We start from the raw sequence: 11,505 nt of genomic DNA on the forward strand, positions 1-11,505 counted from the left end.
AGCTGGGTAATGCCAACCCATTCACCTTTTTTAATGTTTTCCTGAAGTTAAAGCCTTGACATGTATTCCAGGCAATAATATGCAATTGTTCTGTAGTCAGTATATACTAAAATGCGGATTTCCTGTCTCACTGGTCATGATGACCAAGTGTTACTGTTGGTACATTAGTTTTGGTGTTTTTTTTTTTTTTAAAAAGGTTAAAATGCGGATCCTGTCTCACTGGTCATGATGACCAAGTGTTACTGTTGGTACATTAGTTTTGGTGTTTTTTTTTATTAGGGAATGAACTTTCTTGCACATAGCAGCTTCTAGTGCCTAGTGCCGGTTTAGGGAATGAACTTTCTTGCACATAGCAGCTTCTAGTGCAGCAAGTCACATTTTAATAGCCTCTGCTTTCAGCTTGGATCTTTACAGAAGGAAGATTAGGTAATAGTTTGTGTAGAAAACATCTGTTTCTTAACAAAGATCTCGCCCTGTTGTGTTTTTATGTTGTCCCTCTAACAAGAAAGTCCTTTAGTCTTTTAAAGACTTAAAAGTCTTTAAGTCCTTGTCGGATATTAGAGTTGCTGTGGTTTTAGCATGCTCATGTTCTGGATCCTTTGTTAGCTTAAGTTATTAGCCCTAGATAAGTGTTGTGGGATGGAAGGACTGCTTTCTATTGTCAGTGCAATTTCTGAATCTCTGGACAATTTGTCTGGGTTACAATTCAAGTTTTTTGGCTCCAGTGTTTGTTTAGACCTTTTCCTTGTCTGAGGAAAAGATGTTGTTAAAATAATTAAGCCTAGCATGCATAAAAAGAGAACCTTTCCACAAAATTGAATTGCTTGGGGTTTATTTAAGTTTTGGGTTGCTTAAATAAATTGGCATTTTACTTTGCTTACAAGCAACTTACTATCTATTCCGGGGAATCTTTTTTCTGTATTTTCCACAGAAGACCAACTCTGAGGGTTTCCAAGAACAACAGCTCTCTACACTAGTTCTTTGTTTTACATCGAAGTGCATTTTATGTGTCTAATTATTACATTATTAGTACACTTTTCTTCCAGTCCTTTAAATTTTTTATTGTGGTACGTGTCTAATATGGAAAGACCTAATATATAGTTTTATTAGGGAATAATCCTTTTGGTCATTGTTTTCCTGAGAGTGCATTGAGTTCAGTCTGCTGTTTTCAAGGGAAATTCCTCACTGTGATGCTGTGTGTTCTTGTAAATAAATTTATCCTGTGTTTCTTAGAACTCAAGAAACTTTTTCATCTTGGTGCCAAAATCAGTGAAACTTGGTTCACTGGAACATGCAAACAGGAATTCAGTGCATTAGCTACAAGTCCAAGCACTTTCTTTTCTTCCCAGTCACAGTGCAGGAAGTGCTGAGCACCTTTCCATGGATTTTGTGGTGGTGTTGATCTATTGCGAGACTAGCATTCAAGAATTAGGGCTAGCTTGGCTTGTGACCCTGGGAAGAAAGAGTGATTTGAGAAATAAGTTGTAATTCTCTGGAAAGTGTTCCCCTTTATGTGCATGTATCTTAAGGGTGGCGGGGGGTAAATTAGTAATGTAATGACCAGTGGATCACTCTCTATATTACCTAACTTGTTTGGAGTCATGTGGCTGAACCCCTGGTCTGGTCACACATGTCATGAAGTAATTTGAAGCAGGGTGTGCAAACGCATTTGGTTTATCTTTATGTTCCTCAATCTAATGCAGCTCTCTTCAACAGCAATAATAAACCAACGTTTCTTTGTCTGCTGAAGAATATAGATAACTTGCATCTCTGTGCTGGTCCTGATAGTGCTTATAGTGATAGGTTAAGTGAGATGAATATTCAATGTAGGCGTAAATCAAGTTCTCATTTCCCGTTTTAACATTGCAACCTAATTAAGAAGTTAAAAATTTTATGGCCATCAGAATATCCTACTTGCATTCCAATTTCAAAAGGCTTAAAAATGCTTTATTTACTAACTTTCCTTTCTCCTTTTACATTTTCAGTTTGCGGGCCAAATGTTGACATTCGCAATGATATCCATGAGCTGAAACGCCTGGAGAACTGTACGGTAATTGAGGGTTTCCTTCAAATTCTGCTCATCTCTAAAGCAGAGGATTACCGCAACTTCCGCTTCCCGAAGCTCACTGTCATAACTGACTATTTGCTGCTGTTCCGTGTGGCAGGCTTGGAAAGCCTCAGTGATCTCTTCCCCAACCTCACAGTCATTCGTGGGAGGAACCTCTTCTACAACTATGCCTTGGTTATCTTTGAAATGACAAATCTTAAAGAGATTGGGCTTCACAACTTGAGGAACATAACGCGTGGGGCCATACGGATTGAGAAGAACTCTGACCTGTGTTACCTCTCTACGGTGGACTGGTCTCTCATCCTAGATGCAGTGTCCAATAACTACATCGTTGGGAATAAACCTCCAAAGGAATGTGGGGACTTGTGTCCAGGAACAATGGAAGAGAAGCCATTGTGCGAGAAGACATCTATTAACAATGAATACAACTACCGCTGCTGGACCACCAACCACTGCCAGAAAAGTAAGATTTGATTAGATTGTGTGTTTTTATTACCTCTTTCTGAAGTAAAGGTGTTGTGATTTAACCTCAGCTGGCAACTGAGCACCACACAGCTGCTTGCTCACTCTCCCTGCCTCAGTGGGATGGGGGAGAGAATTGGAGGAGTAAAAGTGAGAAAACTTGTGGGTTGAGATAAGAACAGTTTAATAATTGAAATAAAACAAAATGGTAATAATAATAACAACAACAATAATAAAAGACTATACAAAGCAAGTGATGCACGATGCAATTGCTCCCCCCCTGCCGACCGATGCCCAGCCAGTCCCTGAGCAGTGGCCCCCCCGGCCAGCGTTCCCCAGTTTATGTACTGAGCATGACATCCCATGGTATGGAATGTCCCTTTGGCCAGTGTGGGTCAGCTGTCCTGGCTGTGCCCCCTCCCAGCTTCTTGTGCACCTCCAGCCTTCTCAGTCAGTAGAGCATGGGAAGCTGAAAAGTCCTTGACTAGTGTAAGCACTGCTTAGCAACAACTAAAACATCAGTGTGTTATCAACATTATTCTCATACTAAATCCAAAACACAGTGCTATACCAGCTACTTGGAAGAAAATTAACTCTATCCCAGCCGAAACCAGGACAAAAGGTTTAATTTTGTGGTTTTATTTTAAGCTTTTTAGCAACTTAAATTTTTATTCTAGTTGTGTGGGGTCCACATAATGAATTATCCAGTTACCACACAAATAGATTCCTCCTCATCCAGTAAAGGATCATCTCACTTGATTTAAAAACAAAACCACCACCAGCAAAACAAAAACCCAACGACAAAAACCCACAAACTTTCTGGGTTACTTCCCCATGGAAAAGATGCAGTAAGTATAGAATTAAAGCCATTATAGCAAAGCTGGAACCAGTTTTACCTCCCTTGAGGACTTTGGCAGGAGGTGGCTATCGAATGCCATCTCCTTCTCCTTGCCGAAGTGACGTTATGTGTGTGCCAGAGTCATTGCTGTACTGAAGCTGTTAACTGGACTTACTTTGACTTTGTTCTTTGCCTCCCTTGGCGTGCACCTTCAGAAATTCCTGTAATGGTAAATTCTGTACGTAAGAACTTTTTTACTGAAATTGTTTTTTACAATACAGTCTGTAGTGTCACAGAGTTAATGGATATCTTGACTCTCGGGTGAAATTATCCTTGCCTGTTTTGTTCTTACTGGCATGATGGGGTTTATGTCTTTCTGATAGCAAGTATTAGCAAAAACAAAACCTGATCTCTTCTCACTTTTTAAAAATAGAGTAAACAAATACATAGTTTACTCAAATAACATGATTACATGGCAGGCTTTTTGAGTTCATCCTGTAACTTTACGAAAGCTGAGCCCTGCAGTATCAGTAGGGCTTAATTACAGGCAGTCGTTGCTGGGAGGAACAGTTCCTAATTTCCACTTGCAGTCTTGACCAAAGCTGCTATAATGATAGGAAACACCACAGTGTGAGAGAAAACAGGAAAAGGGCTATATTCAGGTTACCTTCATTTGGGGACGCTGTTTTTCTCAAGTGCTTCATTAGTTGCTTGTGAAGTCCCCATGTTCAGTTAGAACTGAAATTTAAGTACCTTGTAGGGCAGTTTCAGTCAACACATGCCAAAAATATCTCTGAAAAAAGTCATTTGTAAGGCTATGCTTTTATCAATAATTCTTAAAGGAAGTAAAGTTTGTTTTTAAACAAAGAAAAGAAGACCCCTCAGCCTCTTACTGGGAGGCTTTGTGATTTGTCCAAGGTGAGGAAGTGAGCTGCGTTGCTTTCTTACTGTATGTTGCTCTGAGTCATTAGGCTTCTGCAGGCCAAATTTATGTCTTCATTAAAAGAGTGTAACTCTCTTGTCTGCAGAGGGTGACCGAAGTGATTCCTGTGCAACCTCATTGCCTTTAGTAGTTTGAATGGATGTAACGAGAGTGTATTTAATGAGATATAACAATTTACTTGGTTTCTGTTGTGTGTTCTGGCTATTTGGAGTAGACAAAAGTAATGTGCAATAAAAACTTGTTGACTTCTAGGGGAATGTTAAAATAATTTGGATCCCAAATGTGCATGAGAAGAGATCTGTTTAAATAAAGTGAGGTCACAGTTACACTGTGATGGCAGCACTTTTAAGGCAAGGGTGTAGATAATGTTTTTCTTTTCCTATATGCTTTCATCTTCCTTTTGTGGGAGATGGTGAAGAAGAAAGCAAGTATTGGAAAAGAGCCTTGAAAGGCTTGTTACACTGTGGAAAAACAATGTAGGTTGAGAGTATCTTAGGATGCAGAGCATTTAAAGAAATGATCAAGTTCTAATCAATAAAAAGAGTGAGAAAGTTGGACCTATTTAATCTGTTGTCGTGATAAGCCACTGACTTCAAGGAAGAAGACTTTAAATTTGCCAGCCATTCATCTAAAAAAAACCCCGAAAAACCCAAAACCCAAAAGTATTCACGTTCTGAAGAAAAACAAGGGAGGTATAAATGTGCAGTTGTTCAAAAGGAAGCTTTTTGTCTCTCTTGCTAGATTGCTTGGGTGCTTTGACAATGAACTCCCGATCTGGAGAGGACTCTTGCAATATAAAATTACACAAGACATGAAAAAGAATAGAAGCAAGGACTTCTAAGTTACTGAGTGTTTCAATCTGCATTTTCCTACCAGTAGAGATATGAGACCTATGTTGTTTTCCAGGGAATATTTTTCTAGTGTAGTATCTAATTTAACCTTGACATTCTCCTTATGCGTCACAGTAATGTTAAACTGAAAATGCTGTCTATGACTCAGGGTTCCTTTATGCCGTTTTATTTTTCTTTGCTCTGGATCTGTGGAGGAGTGTATATTAAATCTCTTTTGTCCTTGTTTAGGTTTTACGCTGAAAGATCTGAAGTTGGTGGGTAAATGTTATGTGGGAACACTTAGTACTTTAAGTAGCCTGGCTTCTGTTTAGTTTTGCCGTTGAGTGGAAGTTGTTTTTTTCCTTCTTTTTCTTGCTCACAAACAAAGGAAGAACCCTGTGCTTCCTTCAATATAACTTGTGCGGGAACAATGTTGAGGGTGGAGGGAGGACAGAGGGAAGGATATGCTGTGTTTGACTTAGAATAATCCATTGACATTTCTATGGTAGAACAAGCTACAAAGAAGCTGTAACTTTTAAATTTTTTTTTTATTTATTTTTTAAGGTTCAGTGTAAAGCGTCAGCAGCTTCTCTGCCAGTTTTGTTGCCCTGGTTTCTGTGTAGTGTACATTCCTTTACCTTTGAGTGCCTCAAGGCAGCAGCCTTACTAGTTTGCTCACTTTGGAGCTGCGACATGCTGTGTTGGGTTTGGCATGCTATCGTCTCTGACTTGCACCTACTTTCCTTTTGGTATATCAAATGCCAGCTGTACTTCACTTAGGTTGCAGGTCCACATAGAGTCCCTCGAGATAAAAGGAGAGTACTTTTGATGCAAAACAAGCTGTTTGCATCAGTGGTTGTGCTTTGGGGCACAGGTAGAGATAAAGAAGATAAAAACTGAGTGTCCAGACATACAAATAAGATTATGGCCTTTTGTTTGTTTTTTTTCTCTGGCAGTTGTGACTGCTAGAAACGTTCATGGAAGTGGCCTGCATCTTGCTCAGTGATTGATGTGAGAACCAGAAAAACTGTTCCTGCTGTACCCCTTGAAAGACTAGTCTCTGACACGCTTGCTTTGCCTTCCATTGGTCTACTGTAAAGAAAACTTTCGTTGTTTTCTATATTCCTTTTGCTGATGACTAAGTTTTGAGGTCTGCTGCCTTAGTCACTAGGCCTTTGTAAGCCTGTAGAAACCAAATGTAAATTACAACCTTGAAAGCCTGCCTGGAAGTTTAGGATCCCTTGTCTACCATAACCTTTGTGGTGTTTTTTTGAAGAAGTCCAGCTAACGCTTCCTAAGACGCTTTTGTGTTTGCTGGGGCCATAAGAAATGAACTAGGCAAACTGTTTAGGTGGGAAAGTAATAGCAAAACTAGCAGTGATCCATATATAACATCTATGGTGTATGGGTGGTTTTTTCTTTCTTTTTAACTTAATCTTAATTATTCGTCCATTCTCCAGGCACCCCCCAGTTAAGTTGGAGATGCTGTCTATCAAGTATTAGCTGAAACCCTTTCTTTCCTACTCAGATAAAAGAAAGACTAGGGGTCTGGTTATGGGGAGGACAGACTGTTAATACGCGCTATGAAGGGGTAATGGCTTCAACTGCAGCTTCTGTGTGAGAGGACAAGAGCACAGTCTGGAAGTCTGGGTCCTCCCTTTGTGAGAGGGCAAATTATAGTGCTGCACAAAGGGGATGAAGTAGCCATGCTTCCCATAAAAACAATGAAGGTGAGTATCTGAAGTGCATGAGGGACCTTTAAGATTAGATTTGCCACTGGCATAAAAAAAAGTAGGTTTAAATTGGCATTGCAGAGAGATCATGGATTAGGGCCATAAGCATTAAGCACTTCTTTCAAAAGAGGGAAATTTGACATGAAAAACAATAGCTCACGTAGATTGCGCTTCACAATATAACGGAATAAAGCTTTCAGCTTCCGAATGTGTGAAACTGAAGACCACGGAAGAGGCTTGTGAGGATTTGGAGGCTGATAAAGAAGCAGATGGCAGCTAAGCACAAAATGTTTTTAATGAAAATGTATCCATACTTCTTTTTGAATTGGTTTGACAGTGGCCTGAAAAGATACAGGGTATGTGGGGAATGAGGAACAGGAGGGAGAGAATGACAGTGAGTGGGAAGAGTGGTCCATATGTACCTTCTACTAAAATGTTTAAACATATGGAGACAGTAACATGATGTATTCTCACAAATATTCAGAATCTGCTCCTGTTTGTTTACATGGAGCTCAAAAGATAATGCAGTTGAGTGGTATCGTTTGACATAGCTTCACTGACTTGTGCAGTACTTACCAGTGTACGCCATCTGGGAATCTGCTCCCTGTTGATTCAGCAGAGTAGTGGTGAAAACCATGTGCTGGAATTTTTTTTCCCCCTCCTTCTCTCCTTGTTTTCCCCTCTCTGAGGAGTATTCGCTATATTCCCCTGTCCTTTAGAAATATTGAACATACGTGAACTATGTAGACATGAAGAGAAAGAGGAAGAAGTTGGGAGCTAGAGGGGCCGAATCAAATTGTACTTACTTTGCTTTAAATTATACCTGCATGCTTTCTTCTGTTTGCTGCTTCATTTAAGTTTTTTTGTGGTTTTTCTTAAACAATAGTTTAATATATTTAGAATATATTAATATATATTATTATATTTAGTATATATTAATATATATTATATAGCAATATAGTAGACATTTTGTATATCAGCAGAGGACAACATGCTTTAAAAGTTTTACTCTTCTAGCAAGCAAACTGATGTAGTATAATGTTAAGTGAAGCTAATCTGTGTAACGCTAATCCTACCTTTGTTGGATTAAAAAAAAGTATCATATAAACATGAACATATTTTGAAATGGACAGGTTGTTTGTTGATTTGGTTGGTATGCAAACTCTCCAGCAAATAAACATCTTCTGAAAGGAATAAACAGAAGGGCAGACAAAAATAAAAATTGTAAATAATAAAATAATAATATTAATAAACAATAATAATAATAATAAATAATAAAAGGTGCAGTTGGTGTCACTGAGTTAGAAAAATCTGGAGCATGTTAAAAAAATCTTGTTTGTGTTTTCGTTCTGAATGAAGTTTTTTCCTGACTTTCGCTCCCCTCCTGAGAAGCCTGCTCTTCAGCCAGAGGTTTCCCAGAATTTTTATTATGGCTGGGGGGGGGGGGTTTTAGTAAGCTGGAATGGCCGCAGAGCAGTTCAGGCCAATCTGCAGTTAATTACTGTAGCAGTGGTTTATATTCTGAGAAAAGGGCTAAAATTAAACAAACGTATACTTGCCATTTTTCTTTGTTCTGTTGCAAAGTGCCATAACCTGGGAAGAATATCTTCAATCTTGCAGCCTGCACTGTCACTAAAAATTAAGTCCTAATGTTGAATACTCATCTTGGCTTCCTAGATTCTTTTGGCACAAAGATGTGTAGTGTTTTTGAGAGGACTTCAGATTTTGGGAGTTTTGTTTTCCAGTATTAAAAGACTTTATGCAATTAACTAGATCCATCAATGACACTTTGCCATGGGTTAAAAAAAAACTTTTAAAAATCCTTAAAAAAAATTTAGACCTTACCCCACTTTTTGGAATAAAGAAAGAAAAAAAAAAAGTTAGAAGTGTTCTTAGGGTTTTTGAAAAACACACTTTTCTCCTTACAAAACACCGTATTTTACACTTGCTTCGACTTACTTTATCTTTGTCCGTCCAGAGGTGTGTTTATGTTCACCAGGTGATGTGTAGCCATATTCTAGTTACCATCCATGCTGTTGGAGAAATTTATTTCTTTTGGTATTGTTTCTGATAATGGGGAGGGGTAATCCATGTGTTGCGGAACGGTACAGTAAATGTTGCCATGATTTCTGTGGAAGTACAATACTTTGTAAGTGATAGTCAGGGTGGTTAAATGTATATGCCCGTTTATTCTGAGTAATATAAACTCTATTTTGCATGGAGACCATTCTGATGTAAGAAAAATGAGGATTAGCAGTTCTAAAGTTAACCCCACAACAAACTTGTTCAAGTGAGGAAGCGGAGGCAGAGTTTTTTGTGCTTTATGTAAATGCATCTTATACTTGCAATGAAACAAGAGCATGCTGTTTCCTGGCTGGACAGAAAGCCCTTCTGGATCCACACTGTGCCTGTCTTTCATGGCTTCAGATTTTTGCCTCATAAAACTTTGAAATCCTGAGTAATCTTTGTTGCTACTACAATATGTATTTACTTGAATTGTCTCATGCCCGGCAACTGCTTCACTGTCAGAAAAACAACTATAAAAATATAATTGGAGATGACTTGTAGGAAATAGTCATTCCCTGGGTTTATGGGTTGCGTGTATGTTAACTCCTCAGTTCAGTTTCTCTGATGTGCTGTGGTGAAGGGTGGGGAAGAAAAACAATGCCAGTCCTTCTTACAAGAAGATACAAAAGCATCACTAGATTGTCATGCATACAGTGTACAATCTTTTAATGTGTAGTGCTTGAAAAGAAGTTCTGGTCTAACCTCTCGTTATATGGAGGCTCATGGGAGAATGGAATGGACTTCATAGGCCAAGGGGCCTGAGGCTGTGGAGCAGTGGGGGATAGGAAGATGACGCCTACAGTCACATTCAGTGAGGATTTCTAAATGTTGCTTATTTATTTCAAACTTAAAAAAAAAAAAACCACAACTTTAAAACCTCAGTAACATAAATCTTTGATTAACTTGCTTAACATGGACTTCCCGGCCCCATTGATACATATTAGACAAATGTTTGTTAATAGAACAGACAGTTGTATTGGATAGTTCATTACATGTAATGTAAGACTTTAATTTTATGATGAATTTGCAGAACGACTGGGAGCTGGGAATAGCTAGCAGTGTTATAGGGAAAATGTCAGGGAAATGTCAAGTGTAAAACCAGAAGAAGCTGTATTTTTGCTGTATTCTTGCAAATGTCACGGGGACAAGGCAAACTCGGCCTGGCTTAGCATTTTCTGCAGTTCTCTGTCTGTGGCTCTTACCCATGCAAGGAGTCTGGTCTGTAGTGGGATGCTAGCTTTCCTGGGGATTTCTGTTTTGACAGTTAATGCTTGTATAGATGTCTAACAAGGGGTGAACTTGAGCTGCAGTCTCTTTATCTTGGTGGGGGCCCTAAACAGATCTGTTTTCCACCCAGCTGTCCATTTTCATGGAATGTGTAGAAATACATCTTTCGTGATGAGTGATCTGCAGTTGAGTTTGGCTGAAATGGGCTGAAGGAGATTTGGAGGTGGGCACGTGAGCAAACTCACTGAACTTGCCAGCCTACTTTTCATAAGAAGTAAAAGTAAAACTTAGGTTCAACCCTGGATAGGAATCATGCCGTCTAAAAATTTTGAATAGTAGGCGCCATTTTCCTTTTTTCCTTCCCCAAACACACATGAATGTAGGAATGAATTGTCCTTAAGCATTTTCATAAATTGTTTTCATGTGGCAAACAAGTTTTTCAGTGTTAAACAGTGATGAAACAGCCTTTGTTTAGCTTTCCTTCCCACTAATAGTGTGATTTCCTTCTCAAGTCTGTTTATGGCTCTGTGAATTAACTTGTAATAAAAAGATGCTCGGATAATAGTATGTTAATACAGATTGTTGAATTGCCTTTTTCTTCTGAGGTGAACTCAGCCTGGTTCAGTTGTTGACTGTCTCTTCCTCCCCTTGACCGGCAAAGTTTTCAGCGTTTGGAATGGAATGTGCATGTGCTATCAGCCGAGCGCTAAAAATGATTTAGCAAGTAGTTTGCCCACCATAAAATGGTAAGGGTCTGAGGTGCCCTTAACCAGGGTTTTTAAAGCTAGAAACCGTACACTGTTCTCTCAGTGGTTTTTCTGCTTACTGTTTCTTGCTGGGCAAAGTGAACTTGTAGTTACCTGCCCAAAGCGTAGTTCTGTATGCCCTGGCTAATTATTAAATGCATTTGTGTAGCCCTTGACAATGGCGAGAATGAATTCAGCACATGACTTGAGGATCCCTCTTGGAAAGGCTGGTGTTTTTTGGAATTTGGTTGCTGATCTGCATGTTCAGAGGGATTCGAGAGGCAACTCAAAGTTCTCGTTGTTGCTAGTTAAAGTTCAGCTTATGCTCTTAGGTGGATCAAACTTGTAGTTTGTACACCAGTGTGACCTTCCTGATGTGTTTTTTCTTTGTTGCAACATACTGGGTTTATAGGCGCTTAACTGTTCCCTTCTTAATAAACAGTGGTCTATAGCTGTTGAGACTCATCTCTTCCCAGCATACTAATCATCCTTCCATTAATGGCTTCTCTAACTTTTAACTAGCGTAACTCAATTGAGGGGTCTATTTCTCCTCCCCCCCCCCCCCCATAGGGGGGGGGGGGACTTTTAGGT

The 11,505-nt window shown here is 39.2% G+C and overlaps 1 protein-coding gene across 1 annotated transcript in view; it reads left to right on the plus strand.

Moving 5' to 3' along the window:
- IGF1R (insulin like growth factor 1 receptor) overlaps positions 1 to 11,505 on the plus strand; it is a 195,594-nt gene that overhangs the window by 31,622 nt on the left and 152,467 nt on the right. Inside the window, exon 4 of the mRNA XM_019472517.1 lies at positions 1,986 to 2,531. Within this exon, the coding sequence (XP_019328062.1) occupies positions 1,986 to 2,531 (546 nt within the window). The remainder of the gene's footprint in view (positions 1 to 1,985; positions 2,532 to 11,505) is intronic.

Source organism: Aptenodytes forsteri, unplaced genomic scaffold (genome assembly GCF_000699145.1).
Source record: "Aptenodytes forsteri isolate BGI_AS27 unplaced genomic scaffold, ASM69914v1 Scaffold564, whole genome shotgun sequence".
NCBI classification, from domain to species: Eukaryota; Metazoa; Chordata; class Aves; order Sphenisciformes; family Spheniscidae; genus Aptenodytes; species Aptenodytes forsteri.